The following is a 19,144-nucleotide window of genomic DNA, read 5'->3' as shown; positions in this document are numbered from 1 at the left end:
ATAACTTGACCTGCAATTTCATTGTGGGACATTCCCAGAGTGTAGAGGTGTAACTTCTCTGTAACCCAAGCCTCTTAGAAGTTTCTGTGCTTTGACCACAAGGTCACATATCTAGTATGAGCTAGTATGGACTTGAACCTTAAACTTTTGGACTTCACTGAGCTATTCTACCTCTGGTTAATACTTGGAATTGGGGACTGGAAAAAATAGCTCATAATTCTTCCTCAAATGACCATTTTAACTATTATTCTTTTTAAATTTAATACTTTAGAATATTGGAATAAATGAAGCAATTAGTCATTGTATATGAAGGGACTCCTCAAATAATTTAAGACATAAATTAGTATTTCTTTATTGATAAAATAAGAAGAGAATTTTTTTTTTTATCAAAGGTGCTTCATATTTTTTGTCGTGCCTCCATTTGCAGATTGACCTTTTCTTTGATGCTGACCTGTGTAACCTTGGATAAGTCAATCTACTTCGGTCTTAATATCCTCATATTTACAATTAGAGAGATGATATGACCTCCGAGGTTCATTCCACTTCAGGTTCTACGATCCTGTGACTGGCCCTTTTTTGGTGGAGAGTATGATTATAGTTTAGTGACAGAGCAGTTGCTTGATTATTTCAGTTTATATAAAGGTATATTTTCCTTTTCTTTGATTTTAAAACAAGATGATCCTTTAATGCATACACATATATGTCAATATGTATGCATCTATACATATGTATGTACTCCTGTATATACATGTGTATCAATGTGTATAATATAAAGCAAAAATATGTATAATTAGAAAGAATATAGATATATATGCATATATATTTTACCTAAAGCAGAGCTCATATATAGCTCCTTAGGCATTTAAATTATATGTTGCTCATATCATATTTGCTAGTTTCTTTCTTTTTAATAGAGTTTCTTCAGGTTATTAAAGTAACTGTCTCAAATAATTCTTTTGTGCTTTTAGATTTCAGTGACTTCAATTTCTTTATATTGGTGAGAATTAAGAGACACACATCTTACTGTGTCCTGACATGTTGGTTTTATAGGGAAATCAAAACTGGTACCTTTCAATTAACTCTTTTATTTCTTTCATCTCAAAAATGATGGCTTGAAATTGTGTGCAAGAAAGAATAATTGGTTTCTTAAAAGTATCTTAATTCCCCAAATATTCCTTCAACCATAACAAAATGAGCTATAAACATTCTTCCTTTGGGGACACAAAGAAACCAGCTAATTCAATGGAGGAAGAACTCATGCCTGGGCCTGGATACCACAACTATATTAACATTATATATATGGATCACTTGAGAAGGGGGCTTATTTGATCTGGAATTATAAGAGCCTAGAATTCATTTTACCTAGGAGCTGGGATATTGAAGGGTGAACATGTGGTAGTAGTGGAGAGAAGATGGAAAAGAATGGATTATACTATTGTTTCACCTCCTTTTTCATACAAAAGAAAGGAAACATTTTATAAGCTCATGAGACATTGCATGTCTAGGAGGGAGAGAGGACTTAGGGCAAGAATTAAGCAATTTCAATTAAATTGCTTGCTATTTCACATTTGTTTCATAACTTTTTTTTCTTTTTTATGTTTTATTAAACATTGTATTTATCCATAGTTGTTTTTTAATAGTATTGTATTTTTCCAATTATATGTAAAAGTAACTTTTGGCATACATTTTTATAAGATTTTGAGTTCCAAATTTTCTTTTCTTCCTCCCTCTCTTATCTCCCCCTTCTTCAAGATAACAAATAATCTGATACCGATTATGCATGTACAACATAGCTCTTTAGAAAGAGTTATTTGATTTTGACCAAATTTGGTGCATTGTTATTTATATCTTGCTACAATTTAAGTCTGACATGTCTTTTGGCTACCTTCTTGAAATAAAACATAAATTCAACAAAGAAAAATAAAAATAGCCAATGAAAATTGCAAGTAAATATGTTTTAGTAATATTATATAATGTAATTTGGCATAGGATAGAGGTTAAAGAGATAAATGAAGAGGCAGAGAGATTTGTAGGTCACAAATTCAGTGGTGCTGGTTGAATACAAAAACATGGTTTTTATTTTGAATTTCATACTTTCCATCATTAAGTCTTTTCTGTATATACATATTTTAAGCATAATTTTGTATCATTATCCAACATATGTATTTGATTAAGACTAGATTTTCTCATAATTATGCCTATTTAACTATTTTTTTTCTTTTTGGGGAAAAAAAGTAGAAAGGAAGAATTATGATTATTCCTCTTGTCACCAGTTTTATTGACATTCTTTCTTTTTGTCCATAACAGATCAAGAATTGAGCTAAACTGAAGTGCTCACAGGCTGAACCACGTTGACCTGAGCTCCAACAGAAGACAGAAGCCTTGCAAGTCCATTGCGGTTCCTGTGGTAGTGAACAGGTAGTATTACCTGTTACCTATTAGGGAAAAAAAAAATCCATCTACTGCATTTTAGTGCACATGGAGGAAGGCAGTAAAGAAGGCAACCCAAGAAGGATAATAAGACTGGGACTTTCCTAGCTAATTATCAGAAAACAGCACCAAGAGGATTGTTTTACTGTTCTCCTTCAGGACTTTACTCTTGTTTGAGTGTTGGACGCTAAAGGAACCATTTTTCTGCCTTTTCAGTTTTGCCACCTGCCTTTATTACTTTCCACTCCCCAGCCCTCTGTATTTTGTTTCTTTACTTCAGAGATGGGCCTAAAGACTACAAAGTGGCCTAGCCACAGGGCTTTGCTTTTGAAATCTTGGGTTATCATTTCCCTGGGGCTCTCCATGCAGGTTTCTAAAAACATGGCGTGTCCTAGTGTGTGCCGCTGTGATCGGAACTTTGTCTACTGTAATGAGCGAAGCTTGACCTCAGTGCCTCTTGGGATACCGGAGGGCGTAACCGTACTCTACCTCCACAATAACCAAATTAATAATGCTGGATTTCCTGCAGAACTGCACAACGTACAGTCGGTGCACACAGTCTACCTGTATGGCAACCAACTGGATGAATTCCCCATGAACCTACCCAAGAATGTTAGGGTTCTACACCTACAGGAAAATAACATTCAGACCATTTCTCGGGCAGCTCTTGCCCAACTTTTGAAGTTGGAAGAGCTACACTTGGATGACAACTCCATCTCTACAGTAGGTGTGGAAGATGGGGCATTCCGAGAAGCTGTAAGTCTCAAGCTGTTGTTTCTGTCTAAGAACCATCTGAGCAGTGTGCCTGTGGGCCTCCCTGTGGATTTACAAGAACTGAGGGTAGATGAAAATCGAATTGCTGTTATATCGGACATGGCCTTTCAGAATCTCACAAGTTTGGAGCGTCTGATTGTGGATGGCAATCTCCTTACCAATAAAGGCATTGCTGAGGGGACTTTCAGCCACCTCTCAAAGCTCAAGGAATTTTCTATTGTGCGGAATTCACTGTCCCACCCTCCACCTGATCTCCCAGGTACGCATCTGGTCAAGCTTTACTTACAGGATAACCAGATAAACCATATCCCTTTGACAGCATTTTCCAATCTCCACAAGTTAGAACGGCTGGATATTTCCAATAATCAGCTGCGGATGCTGGCTCAAGGGGTCTTTGATAATCTTTCCAACCTGAAGCAGCTCACTGCACGGAATAATCCTTGGTTTTGTGACTGCGGTATTAAATGGGTCACAGAATGGCTCAAATTCATTCCTTCATCTCTTAATGTACGTGGTTTTATGTGCCAGGGACCAGAACAGGTCAGGGGCATGGCTGTCAGGGAGCTGAATATGAATCTGTTGTCATGCCCTACCACTACACCTGGATTATCTCTCATTACCCCACCTCCAAGTATTGTTCCTCCAACCACACAGATTCCCACTCAATCTCCAGCCACCCCTAGCAGAAATTATACTCCTCTGACATCCACTATATCTAAATTCCTCCCCACTGTGCCTGACTGGGATGACAGAGAAAGAGTGACCCCTCCCATTTCCGAACGGATCCAACTCTCAGTCCATGCTGTGAATGACACTTCCATTCAAGTCAGTTGGCTTTCTCTCTTTACTGTGATGGCATATAAACTCACCTGGGTGAAAATGGGTCACAGCCTGGTAGGGGGCATTGTTCAAGAACGGATAGTCAGTGGTGAGAAACAGCATATGAGTCTGATCAATTTAGAGCCCAAATCTACCTATCGGGTTTGCTTAGTGCCATTGGATGCTTTTAATTACCGAGCTGGAGAAGATACCATTTGTTCTGAGGCTAGCACTCATGCCTCCCATTTAAACAATGGCAGTAATACAGCTTCCAGCCATGAACAGACAACTTCTCACAACATGGGTTCCCCCTTTCTTCTGGCAGGTTTGATTGGGGGTGCAGTGATATTTGTGCTGGTGGTTTTGCTCAGCATTTTTTGCTGGCACATGCACAAAAAGGGGCGCTACACCTCTCAGAAGTGGAAATATAATCGAGGCCGACGGAAAGATGACTACTGTGAAGCAGGCACCAAGAAGGACAACTCCATCCTGGAGATGACAGAAACTAGCTTTCAGATTGTCTCCTTAAATAATGATCAGCTCCTTAAAGGAGATTTCAGACTGCAGCCCATTTACACCCCAAATGGGGGCATTAATTATACAGACTGCCACATTCCCAACAACATGAGATACTGCAACAGCAGTGTTCCAGATTTGGAGCACTGCCACACGTGATATCGAGGGTGGGGGGGCTGGGAGATAACCAAGCGGACACTGAAACTCTTGAGAACACATACACACACACACACATGTGCGAACATAGAGATACACACAAATTACATTTGATAAATGTTACACAGATGCATTTGTGCATTTGAATACTCTGTAATTTATACGGTGTACTATATAATGGGATTTAAAAAAAATGCTATCTTTTCTATTTCAAGTTAATTGCAAACAGTTTTGTAACTCTTTGCTTTTTAAACCTTTAAAAAAAAAAGTTGCTGAAGTACTGTACAGGGTTGTACAATGAGAACCCAATGCCATGGCAAAGGAAAGAGTAATTCTTCCATACAATGTACATTAACCATTTTGCTGTCAAAGCTGTCAAAGCTGTTGAAAGAGATTTCCTTTTTCAGAGCCACTGGTCAAGATCCAAGTACAAATTAGAGGGGATTCATTAGGACAGGATAATTTAATTTTTATTTAAAAAAAAAAGCCTAACCAAGCAATTCCATGATATTTTTGCACTTCCCAATGTTTTGTTTTTTGTTTTTGTTTTTTTGGAAGGGGGGGTATGAGGATAGAAATTACAAAATAAGTAGGCAAACTGTACCAAAATTTTGGTTTGACCTAGTGCAAGAAATAACGGCTGATCCCAAGGAAAGAACGTTCTTGTGAGATAATTTGGCCCACTTGACAAAGCCCAAGAGGATTAATTAAAATTTCAAAAAGTCTGAAAACTTTGGAGGTGGCTGGGCAATTTTTTTTTAATCATCATAGTGTCCCAACCTTATATAATTTGACGAAGTTGGAGACCAGAGTTATATTTAATTCAAACATGTCGAGGAGCTGATGATTCAGAAAGAAAATCAACTCCTTTTAAAAGTGTTTATGTTCAAATTAAGTATAAGGCTAAACCAAATTCAACTGAAAAGTTTTCAATACATTGTTTTAAGAGACTAACAAAATAGGGTAAAAAGAGATACTGAATTAAATTATTTTTGATAAAGAAAATTATTTTGGGAAATTCAATAAGGCTGTGTCTACATGACTGACAAACCAACTGAGGGAAAAATAATCATTCAAGCTAGATTTTTTGTTGTTGTCCTGTAGTTTAATATATATATATATATATATATATATATATATATATATATATATATAGTTATTTTACTTAATCTTTTATTTTTTATTTTTAAGCTGGTTGTGTTGGTTTTATGTAGACAAAGCCCAAACTCATGCCTTTCTTTCTCTCAATTTCTTGTCTTCCATTCAGATACTTTTTGGGAGGAAACTCGACAAAATTCTATTGATTATATTCCATTTGGTTCTTATCTTTCTTCAGTTTTTCAGGAAACATTATTTATAACACTCTGGGATGCACAAAGACTCACCCAAGTGCACCTATGGCATATGAAACTAGTGTCCATTATCACAGCAAACAGTAGATCATAGATCCTAGACTTAGAATTAGGAGGGACCTTAGAGGTCACTATTAAGGCCTACCAGTGCAGGCCCCAAACATTATATATATTTATATATTCTCCACCCACATCCTCCTCAAACAATTCCCAGGTTCAACAGATACATCGAATTTCTTTCCATTTTGCAGTTTACATTTAATTGATGAAAAAAAATGAGCGAACTGGGTGTTTTGTAAATTTTTCTGCCTAATCCTTTTTGATCCTGGGAGATGGTAAAAGGGGGAGTAGAAGAGGAGTTGTCTAAGTTTTTGAAACTAAGTTTTTGCTACGTTTTTGAAACTTTGCCCCTTCCATGGGATCCTTGGGAAGCCTAAATCCTTTTCTTCCTCAAGATATAGAAGGGCTGTGAATGGAGATGGTAGGCATTATTTCAAAGTTTGCCTTCTTTTGAATTTCTAGTTAAAATATCAAATTTATAAATCTCACTCTATACTATATGTTTTCTATTTCTCTCGCTATAACAGGTATTTTAGGGATCCATGTGGCAAATGTCACAGAGTTGTCTTTGTTTCTATTTTGTTTTGTTTTGTTTTTTAAGGAAAAATAAGCTGTGATGTGTCTTCTTTGTATAACCTTAGGTATAAAATGCTATGCAAGTTTTTTCTTTATAGTAAAAGCCTTATTTCCTCAATACTTTCTCTCTCCCTAGTATGTTAACTACTCTGGCCCTTTGGGATAAAGAAAAAGAAATGTAACTAGCTATATATTGTTATAGACACCAGTGCTCCAGTGTGCATTCAGCCAAGGTGAAATTCACTTTGTATAAATTCTAGAGTGGCTGAGATTTCCAGTTAAGTCTAGCAGTTCAAATCTTGGATTGCTTACTTAACACTATCTCTACAATTAAGGGTGAAAGGGATTAAGTTGAACAATGAAAACCCAGTCTAGAAATTTAGCTAAATACCCAAGGGGATCTCACTTAATTGCCTAATCACTTCAATTCTCCAACATACTTAGACTTGATAGACAAGAAGATATGTTCAGAAAGGATGCTTTGGCTTCTTATTAAATACAGATTCAAAATATTCATTTGTATTTATGTGAATTCACTCCCAAAGGGCCTTCAGCCATCAAGACTCAAAAACTCAAGATGGATGGGTTTCCCATTTTCTTAAATTTTCCTGTGGCCTATACATTATGTGGAATTATTTGACATTAAGAGGTGCAACAGAGTTCTTAGCCTGAAGAATGAGTTACAATTGCCTGAATGGGTACCAAACCTGCGATGCTAGATGAGTTGTAAAAGTTTCATTTGTCATTAACCTTGCTCATTTTGATTTTCTGTGTGACATAGCAATTGCTCTGTGAAAAACAGGATCCTTTTCAAATATGGTATATGGGAATCTCATTTCATTTTAAAAACATACAGGCTTTCATGTAATAGTGTTCTGTTCTATAATGCTGCCTCACCATAGAACTTGTGTTTGAAATGTTTCAGATGATGGTTGCTTGTGCAAACCTGTGTGCATTCTAGCTTGGTCTCTCCTCTGGTTGAAATACACTAGAAGAAAGGTGGCCAGGATTAAATGTGAAGCCAAATCCCATAAAGCAGAACGTTCACTTGCTCATACATAAAAGCAAGACCTGTGGTCTTGATTTTCATAGCATGATATTTTAGCCAACTGAGTTAATTTGCTTCATAATTTATACATTCAGAATTATGTGACTCTTTCCTGGCAGAAAATACTAAAAGAACAGGAATAAATCAATATTTCATGATAGTCATTATCCATCCTAGGTTGGCATTTAATAATAATGTTTGGAAAGAGATTTGATGATGGAGATGCTGCATCCTTCCCTTCCTGAATCAACAACACTTGTCTATTAAATTTGCAACTTTGTTGCATGTGTTAGCAAGAAGACACACCTGGTGTTTCCCTGCCTTTATTTTCCCAGGGCTTCTGAACAAGAATACTGAAAGTGAAATTCATTCTCCCATGTGAGCACTATTATATTTTCTAATTATCTGAATGTTTGTGGAAGATAAATTAGGAGTTTCCCCCAAGGTGAAAAAAAATATAATATGACTGGTTTGAGGGGAAAAAACCCAATGAAGGAGCTAATATTACAGCTCCATTTTCTACTAGAGCAGATCATAATCTTTTTAGTCATTTCATGGGCGTTAGAAAATACCTCCCCACTGGGAGAAAACTTCTACATGTTGTGAGCAAAGCAGCCATACAAATCACAAGGCAATTTTGTTGTAACCCATGGGGAGAACAAATAATGTATTTTATCTACCAATCTCTGCCACGGGTTCAGCCACAGCTATTGACAGTGAAGTGGTTAATTTCCATTTAATCTTATGTTCATAGCATTTCTTTATTCTAATTTATAACAAGGAGACATTAAAGTTTTACTTTAGAACATGAAAATAATGGTTTTACTCATTCCAGCCATACAAAAAGCAAAACAGAAGTGAGTGCCCCAAAGAGAAAACAAAAATAACTTAAGTGCTAAGCCTCTTGTAGCCTTTCCCGATGCTTCTTTTCACACAAGGAAGCCAGAATTTTCAACTTTCTCCAGTGGTATAACAAAGTTCACTTTGGTCTCCATAGTTGCAAGGGGAAATAGATTGAATAAAGTTTGGCAAAACAGTGATACTGTATATATAATGGAATCAAAAGGCTTGTTATTATTTTCTTAGTAGCACATCCACCAGACTAGCACAAAATAGGGTTATAGCAATCATAGATTTTCCAGGTATTTAAAAATACCCCTGGGGCACTGGAAAGGTATTCCCTATGACATAAAATGTGTATCTGTTTAGAGGCAAATTAGGCCAATGTGTGTCCCTGGTACAAGCAAAGTGGCATCAAGTATATTCATTAAAAGTTTATCATGATTTTGTTGTTACTAATTGAGCCATATGTTGATTTGATTCTTGTTTACCTTGACATGGGACTTCAAGGGGCTGGAAAATCTGCATTATACATCTTCTGAGACATGTTGCACATGTTAACTTCAAGACTTCACTCTACACTATACAGTACCTTGTTGATATATTAAGTAAAGACTTATTTTAAAAAAAAAAAACTGTGGTTATTTGAGCTGGTTTATTGAAATACAGTAATCTTAGTTGTTTTGAATAGGAGAAATGAAAAATGGTCCTGGATGATATAAAAGGGTGATAGAAACAAATTGGCTAATAGGATTTTTATTTCCTTGTGTCCATGATATACTTTTATTTCAAAGGCCAGATGACCTTTTTCATGTTTGGTTTTGAGGTGATTTTAAATTTCCTGACAAGGGTATGTGTGTTCCTACATGTAGTTTTCCAATAACACAAATATATAGGGCATATCCTTTTATAGGCGGATAAAGTAATCTCATACAAATATCTTTCTCTCCCAAATCTAGACTATTCCTTTTCCATATGCCAAATTGCATATACATCATTTGTTAATAGCTCAGATGTATAGGACTCTTAAAATTTTCAAGGTATTTCCCTCACAACAGCTTCATAGAGAAGTACAGACAGATGAATAAACTATCATTTGATTTCTTACCTTAGCTATTTCAAGGTTGGAACTAGTACTCAAATCCACATGCTCTGATTCCATTATTCTCTGTTATGCTATGCTTCTTGTCATAGTTCTAAATATGTGCTTGGAACACTTTACATTTAATTAAACTTTCTCTTTTCAGTGAGTTGTCATACCTTTCCCTATACATTATATATAATGTGTATATCATATAATAGACATATAATTATGTATATATATATGTACATACAAATACATATAAATATAACACTATACACACATATAATATACACTCATATACATATATGTGTATATATGTATATATATATATATATATATATATACATTCATACACCCCTCCACATATGTCTAGATTTATATTATTTATCAACTCGATTATTCAAAAACCAATTCTTTACTTAATGGATTATTCATATTTCCTTTTTCTGAAGCATTTATAAAATGTCTAGGTGTCAAACTATACTAGACCCTGAGAATGCATTTCCTGTCCTAAAGTAGCTCCTACTCTGGGAAGGAGAAGAAATATAAACTGCAGTAAGGAACCATGCTTTAAAAAGCTATATCAAGAAGAGACTAGAGCATTCAACCTGGAAGAATCAGGAAGCATTTTACTCCATGTCAATCTCTTTTGAAGGGCTTTACTGTAGAAGTCAGTAAAATCTAGTGACTAAAATAAGATTTTGGGTCTAGGATGCTATCTTAATCCACTCTGTTAAAAATGACTAGTTCTATAGGGAATATGGAGGCCAACCAGAGCATTATTTTCCTATTTTCAGAAAGAACTAAGATTCTGTAATTCTAACTTTTCCAATATGGCCATCTAATTGGAAGTAAAAACAATACTTACCATTTATATAGCACTTTGAAGTTTGCAAAACAAAAAAAAAAAAACCTTTTCATATGTCATTTCAACTGCTTTTCATAATTTTGTGAAATAGTTTCTATTCTCTCTATTTTACAGATGAAAAAACTGAGGTTGAGAGGCTCAGGGACTAGCCCAAGTCATACAGCTAGTAAATATTTGTTAGGATTTGAACTTGGATCTTCTTGAGTTTAAATCTTATCTTCAGCAAGAGATATAGGTTTTAGAAGCAGTCGTATCCTCCTAACTTCTCACTAAGCACATATAATTGAATAAGATACATAAAGAGTTCCTAGAAAATTATCACGTCAAAGTACATCTTCCTGACCCTCATCCATGTCTAAAGACATAAGAATAAAATTTTCAGAACAGATGGATTGACTATTCTTTTCTTAAAGAATTTTGGAATAACAACCTACAGCCTCAGGGAAGCTTGTTTTATTATATGTTATGATTATGCTTACAGAAAACATTAAGATACCAGTTCCTCCATTTTTTTTTATCTTTACCTGTGATTTCATTGTCTTGAGAACTCAATATTTCCCAAGTGAATTTATTATCTTTTTCCAAAAAAACTTCTTTTTCTTAACTTCCCTACTTCCCAGTTGTACAGCTAGGCATTATCCTTAACTCTACTTTCCCTCCACCCCCATTGCCAATCCTCTGCCAAGCTCTGTCAGTTTTTTCTTTCTTGACATTTTTCTCATGTTGACCTCTTCTCTTCTCTGATGCTTGCTTTGGTGATTCTTTTTACCCTATGTCTAAAATATTATAATAGCCTGCTGGTTGGTTTCCCTCTCAAGTTTCTCCCCATTTAAGGCCATTATCTACTCTGCTGTCAAAATAATCATCCTAAAGTACAAAGCAACTGGCTCATAATCCCCTTTCTCCCCACTCAAAATCCAGTTGTTATATATTACCTAGGATAAAATAAAATCCTTTGGTAATCAAAGGCATTAATAATGCCCCCCCTTTTCCAATCTTTTTGCATTATTCCCCACTTACCCCAAGATCCATTAATTGGCCTCCTTACTGTATCTCAAATAAGCAGCCATTACTCACTCCAAACATTTTCAGCCACTATCCTCTGCTTGGAATGCTCTTCCTCATCTGTACTTACTGACTTCCCTAGTTTCCTTCAAACCCATGTTCTACAGGAGGCCTTCCCTGATCCCTCTTAATTCTGTTGTCTTCCCTAGATTATCTCTATTAGATTGGAATCTTCTTGAGAGTAGGCACTATTATTTTTTGCCTTTCTTTGCCCCCTCCACCTCACATATAGCATAGTTCACTTAATATTATACTTTTTATTGACTTGAGAAAAATTCTCCTTATAAAGAAAAATTGGCATCATTTTTTCCAATTTCCCATGATTAGACAGTATACATTTCAGAAACGAGGCTTAATTAAGCCAAACTCTTACTGATTCCATACATGATTATTTCTGGTGGGGGTTAAGGAAGCACCCTTGATCATTACACTTTTATCCTACTTGAAACAGTTTAAATTTAAATGAAATCATTTTACTTTTGGTGTATTGCTCAGGGTATTTGGGTGGCATAGAAGTTATGAGAAGAATGCCAGTCCTCTTCAGTAGCTAATCTACATCTGGAGCAAAGTTTACAATCTCACTAAGGATTCACAAATTTTGAAATCTAATAGGATCATGTCATATTGTCTTTTATTTTTCTGAAATTGAAGATTTATGCTCACTATATTCCCTGAATAAATATATACATAATCCTTATGGAATGTAATTTAAGTTTTAAGTATACTAAATTTTACAAATGATAAAGCTAGACATAATTTTATCAAGTACAGCAGCCTATCATCCTAATTATTGATCAGTTTGGCTCTTGTTTCTCAAAGCAAATATAAAAGATGAAAGTCCATATCCTTTTAAAGGACTGCTAAAATAATAACAGCTTTATAATGTTCACCATAATATCCATCAACACTGGCCCCAAATTTTCCCTTTTTTATGGTTAAGTATGCTAGGACTATTCTTTTGAACGTAAAGTCAAACCGTTAAATTCAACACAATAATCTATTTCTTATCCTGGCAGAAAAAATAAAAAAGTAATAATAACTAACATTTGTATAGTGACCACTATGTTCTATGCACTGAGCTAATTATTTTATAAATATCTCATTTGATTGTCAAAACAGGTCTTGGAAGTAGGTATTATTATTATACTTATTTTACAGATGAAGAAATTGAGATAGGTTAAGTGACTTGCCCAGGTTAATATCATTTGCTAAGTGTCATTAGCTAAATGTCACATTAGCTAAGTAATAGCTAATAAGTGTCTAAAGTCAGATTTTAATTCAGGTCTTTTAGACTTGAATTCAGGTCAAACAAGTAATAATTGAAAGGATCAAGATTTTTGACACTGATCTCAGGAATTCTAAAATCGGTCCCTATTTCTCCTGCATCAAAACATTGAAAGTAGAGTTCTGGGGGCATCTAGGTGCAGTGGATAGAGCACTTAGCCCTGATGTCAGGAGGACCTGAGCTCAAATCTGGCCTCAGAAACAATACTTCTTAGCTGTGTGATCCTAGGCAAGTTACTTAACCCCCAATTGCCTCAGGAAAAAAAAAAAAAAAAGAAAAGAAAAACAAGTAGAGTTCTGTTTGATGCCCATTCTTATTGGAATAAACATATTGGCTCCCAATATAGCTTATATTCCAGTATTTATTGTCATTTATTTCTCAATAGTCAAATATTATTATTTTACCTGGGAAATCATGAAAAATGGAATTATTAGGAGTATCAACCATATTATTTCATCTCTGTATGGTACAAAAAAGACTTCAAATCTATATATATTTGGAAAATTTAGTGGCCCTTAGGGGATAGAGTGAGCTATTCCTTCTCTTCTGCTTCATAGACAAGCATAGCATACCAACCATTTAGAAATTTGTCACTGTATATAATGTAATGACATTGTTATTCAGAATTACACTATTCCAATTGGATATTGTCATCCAACTTTTTTCTATGTGCTATGGAAGTTTAAAAAATCTTATAATACTGTTTTTATTTTTTAAAAATCATTGGCTATCTTCATGGCAGTGACATTCTATATTTCAAAAGTCCTGCCAATCATAAATGCTATGGATGGCAGAAGACCAAACAAATTGATTGTTATACAAAACATATGATGTTTTGAGTTTTGATGGGTATAAGACTGCAGATACATGATTCTAGGACTAAAAATTTTTAGAACTAGTGTGTCACACATTCTCTTAATTCTGAGACAAGTCAAACTTATTTCTGTGCCTACTTTATGATTGAAGGAAAATATGTACATGTGGCTATTGTATATCAATGAGTGAAAAACATTAAGCATGTACTGTGTGCCAAACATTGTACTAAGCAGTAGATATGTAGATGTCAAGGTGATACTGTTCCTTCAATCGAGGAGTTTACATTCCAATAGGGGAGAAAATAACTTTAGAGGAAGGGGGTCCAGGACTTTCAAAGATGATAACAGAACAATAACCCATGAAAACCATAGCCTTTGACATTGAAGAATACAGGGAACCCTAAATTCTCAAAGTTAAGAGACTACTCAGACTATCTAATATAGTCTGTATATGAACATGATTCCCTCCCATGAAATACCAAACAATACTGCAACATGCACCCTGAGTATTTTCTTCTCTAGTTAGCAGAAACAAAAACAACCCAAAAATCTAAAATAATGTCACACTGTTGTGGAAAGAAACATGGCATGTAGGGCTAAGGACATGATTATTTTGCTGTGCTCTACTTGGTGAGACCATTTTGGTCATCACATTTCTAGACATTTCTATTAACTGGCTATATCAAGTAGAAGGGGAGAGATAATAATGAATAACCATGGATCATGTCAATTTTTAATCAGCTGATGAACTGGGAATACTTAGCCTAGAGAAAGCCAAACATAGATCTAAAGCCCTCCACAAGAAATATTCAGAGTTGATGTGTGTTGGGCCATTCAACCATTCTACATTATTGTAGAGATTTTTTTCAAGTGTTTATTAAAAAGAAGGCAAACTATAGCTGTACCAATATCCTTGCAATCTCATAATCTTATCAAAAAGAGGAGATGAGATTAAGCTGTCATGACCTGCCCCTAATTGAAATCATATTAGTTCTTTATGATCATGACTTCTGCTTACAAACTAACTCTTTGGGGGTAGAGAACACTACTGTAAGTGGTATGAGCACTGAATCTTTGGGGGAATAAAAGGGGAAATGGACTAGAAACTCATAGAAGCAGCAACAAGGATCAGAAGAGGACTTTAAAGGTGGTTACTGGATAAAAAGTAGCAAAAGAAGAATCTGAAAAAGGTAATGATTAGGTGTTAACATGTCAACTTCTCTCAGCTCTGTGCGTGGATCTGAAAGAAGAATTGCCCAGTTTTGGAGAAGTATGTTACATCTTTAGAATGATACTAGACTTTAAAGAGAACCAGAAGATGGAATTAATGTGAAAAAAAAATTAGATCTGATATGAGAGTCATCATTTGGAGAGTAAGTAGACCTTATCTAGTTTATCCTCTTAATTTTACAGATGAAGAAAACTATGCTCCCAAAATTTATGTAATTGCCTATGATTATATAAATTGCAAGTGAAAAGTCTAAAATTTGAATTGAGGACCTCATACTTGAAATTCTAAGATGTTTCCAGAAGACTACAATAGATGACTCTGGTCACATAGTAAAAATAGAAGGCTGAAAAGGATTGGGACTGGATAAGATTGGTTCTGATCTTACTAAGGTGGTTAGTGTAACTAGAGAGGGATCATTTTGGCTCTAAAACTCAAATTGATCCTGAGCAGGAAGGGTCACCAGGTTAGTCTCCTTAAGGGATTCTGGGATAGAGCATGTAGTTGTTCTTTATATATGTCTGGAGGTGGCAGCTGAGTGAAAAGGGTAAAGAATATTTTAAGTATTCTGAATACTGGGACATGAAGCAGAGACCAACTAGTTCCAAAGTAGCTTCCTGATAGTTTCAACTCTGATATGTCCTAAAGTAATTTTATTTTAGAATAACTCTGTATTTGGAAGTCTACTGTTGAGTATTATAGTTTGCACCTAACAATTAACAAGTGCTTAATTAATTAGCACTTGAAGATGCACAAAATGCAAGAATCCTGTGATGTAGGCAGCACATTTATATATTTTGGTACCATTTTACTGAATTTATCTAACAAAACACTTATTTCTCCAATTTATAGGTAACTGAGCCAAAATTGTAAATTATAAAATTTATAGAGAATTATATAGTTATAGGGAAATTATAAAATTATAAATTATAAAAATTATTAAAAAATTATAAAATTAAGAGCCTTTTCCTGATTGATAAATGGTCAAAGGATATGAAAAGGCAGTTTTCAGAAGAAAAAAAGCTATCTACAATCATATAAAAATCCTCTAAGTCATTATTGATTAAAGAAAAACAAATTAAAAAAAAAAAAACTTTGAGATACAATTTTCCCATTTTAACCTTATCTTGGCACACAGTGCAAGGCATTGGTCTGTGTATAGTTTTTATAATGATGCCTTTCTAACAGTTACATAAACATTGCATTGGGGCAAAGGAAAAAAAAGTTACAAAGCATGAACATTTATTAAATAGCTTAGGACATATCTTGAGAAAACACCTTTTCTGTGAACCAAAATAAAATAAGAAAGAGAAGATCATAGTGTGTGTAATGGGGGAAGGATACAGATTGTTTCAGAACAATGGACTAGCATATGGTTTCTTATAGTGTGGTTTGGAATATTTTTATATTAAGAGAAAGCATCTTTGTCCCATATCAGCTTTGCACATTAGACGCAGTCTTGTATAATAGAAAATATTGGAGTCAGGAAAGATTTGATATGCCACTATATTTGCCACTAACTGGTTGTGTGATCAAGGGGGAAATCAGTTAACTTTGTGGGGGAGTTGGTTTCCTTATATAAAATGAGGATGGATACTAATACCTATCACAATATTGTCGAGGAGGAAAAATGTATTTAAAACATTTTCTAAATTATCTAAAAACACTGTTATGACACCTTCAAGTAACTATAACAAATGTATATTATTTTATAGTTTGGATAAAAATAAATATAACAACTTGCAGTAAACAACAGAAAATCCTATAGCATATCAACAGGGACTTTGAATAGTAGGGCAGTATAGTGGTTTAGAATCTTGAACATGAAGTCAGGAAAACCTTAGTTCGATCATTGCCTCACAGATTTCCTAGCTATGCAAGCTATATGACCTCTTTTAGATTCAGCCTCCTTATCTGTAAAACTAAATAATAATAGTTCCCACTTTACAGGGTTGTGAAGAACAAATGAAATAACACATGCAAAGTTGTTTGTGAAACTTTTAAAGTATCACATAAATGACACTATTATTCAACCCGAGCCTTCTAAATCCTACATAGGTCAAAGTACCTTTGTTGTTTTTCAGTCATGTTTGACTTTCTAGGACCCTGTTTTTTCCTTGGAAAAGATATGGAAGTAATTTGACACTTCCTTGTCTGGATCATTTGCAGATGAGGAACTGAAACAAACAGGATAAAATGACTAATCCAGAGTCACACAGCTAGTAAGTATCTGAGGCCAGATTTGAACTCAAGAAGATGAGTCTTCCTGACTTCAAACCAGACACTCTATCCACTACTCCACTTATCTGTCCCAGTTTATGTATATGCTTTGTCAAATCTTAATCTATTATATGTATAAGCTATTATTGCTTTGCAAAAATTAAAACACCATATATTAGATATACGTTACTTTACAATAATAATAACAATTCATATTTGGAGAATATGGCAAAATAAATAGATTGGTCTCACAATTATGAAGATTTGAGTATAATTATCACTTTTGATGTAAATTGGCTTTCCTGCTCTATAAATTTAAAAAAAATATTGTTACTTTGCATTGATAGAGGAGTGTCCTCACTCAGGGATTCCCTTTACCAGTTAAATTACAGGTCGAAGCCATGTTCTAATTCTTATTTCCATGTAATGTATGTATATATATATATGATCATTATATATACACATGCATATACATAAATATATGGCCATAAATACACATAAGCACACAGACATAAGTGTATGACCTTTTAGTATAAATTTCATGCATACAAAATATACACATACATACATATTTACATGTATATATGTATATAGAGAGACACCAGAGAGAGAGAGAAAGCAAGAGACACACAGAGAGAAACAGAGGGAAAGATTTTGATTGGCTGACTGCCCATCTTTATAATTGTAAGACAATATCATTACCTTAGCCAAGGGGAAGTATTAACAAGATCTAAGACTATAGTTGTTGGGTGATCTCTTCTAAAGTATTCTCTCTTTAGAGTATGAGATAAAATGATATCTATTTTGCAATACTCAAATAACTAGCCTAAGAGCATGAATCTGGATTCAGAATGGAAACATTTCTCTGAGCCTTCTTAAAAGGAATTTTTAGTTTAAACTCACCAACCTAGCCCCTTTCCACCAAACTTTAATAATAGGGGAAAAAACTTCACAAAGAGCTAGTAAACTTTTTTTTAATAGAATTCATCAAACAGAAATTAGAAAAATTATACAGATGATAATATACCAAAGAATATCTAACAGTCAAAGAGGTCTTTGGATGGGATTGAGATAAAATGTCAAGAAGGGAACCAAGGAGAGAACAGAACAATCTCAATTAGAGGGAATCCATTCTCAGTAATCTCTAAAACTTCAGGTGTTGAAAGTCCAGAGACATAATGAGGGGCAGCTATAACTACCGTGTCTGTCGCTCTGGAATTCCAATCTATCTTTCAATATTCTATGCCTCATCTCACTTGTGACTCATTTCTTTCAAGGGCCTATCTTTTTAACAAAATTGAAGTTCTTCACACACAGCTTTTTGAATCAACATGGTCTTAGTAAATAAAGAGTCATATCCCATTACATATAATGAAACACCAATCACAGGGATATCCCTGAGGAAAATCACACACCTGTCCTAAGCAGGAGTGGGTATTATATAGTACTTTGATGTTCAGTAACAATTTTAGCTCACAATTTCAAGATATTTTAAAGTTTACAGCATCTCATTGAATCTCAAAAAAACAAAATAAACCCAAACAACCAAACAAACCCCAACTCAAAATAAATCCTGATACCAGTTCGATTATTATCCTCATTTTGTAGATGGAGAAATTGAGGCTCAGAGATGTTAAGTGACTTGCTGAAAAAGTCAACTAGTAAATATCTGGTGTGAGGTAACTCTTGGACAGACAAATGTAGTGTTCAAGCTCACATAGAACCTATGTGAGTTAAGAAATTCTTAGGGGAGAGCTTTAGCTATAGCTGTGGAAAGTTTTTACTGAAATGTCTGTTTTCATACCTTATTTCACCCTAAATCCATGTAGAAAACAACAACAACAACAACAACAACAAAACAACAACAACAGCAACAACCACAACCACAACCACAACCACCACCACCACCACCACCACCACCACCACCACCACCGAAAAAAACAAAACAAAGGGAACTTCTGAACAGTTATCCCCACCTGCAGCCTATCCCTTACCCCTTAGCATCTAG

General features: G+C 34.7%; 1 protein-coding gene across 10 annotated transcripts in view; it reads left to right on the top strand.

Moving 5' to 3' along the window:
* Window positions 1-5,823, top strand: part of FLRT2 (fibronectin leucine rich transmembrane protein 2) — a 113,730-nt gene extending 107,907 nt beyond the window's left edge. For all 10 annotated transcript variants that reach the window (XM_031952418.1, XM_031952412.1, XM_031952417.1 and 7 more), the window contains one exon: window positions 2,308-5,823. In XM_031952418.1, coding sequence (XP_031808278.1) covers window positions 2,713-4,698 — 1,986 coding nt within the window. In that variant the 5' untranslated portion in view covers window positions 2,308-2,712 and the 3' untranslated portion in view covers window positions 4,699-5,823. The remainder of the gene's footprint in view (window positions 1-2,307) is intronic.
* The last annotated feature ends 13,321 nt before the right edge of the window (window positions 5,824-19,144 follow it).

The sequence above is a fragment of the Sarcophilus harrisii genome, chromosome 2 (genome assembly GCF_902635505.1).
Source record: "Sarcophilus harrisii chromosome 2, mSarHar1.11, whole genome shotgun sequence".
NCBI lineage: Eukaryota > Metazoa > Chordata > Mammalia > Dasyuromorphia > Dasyuridae > Sarcophilus > Sarcophilus harrisii.
Note: the sequence above shows the minus strand (reverse complement) of the source record. Positions and strands in the feature narration are given on the sequence as shown.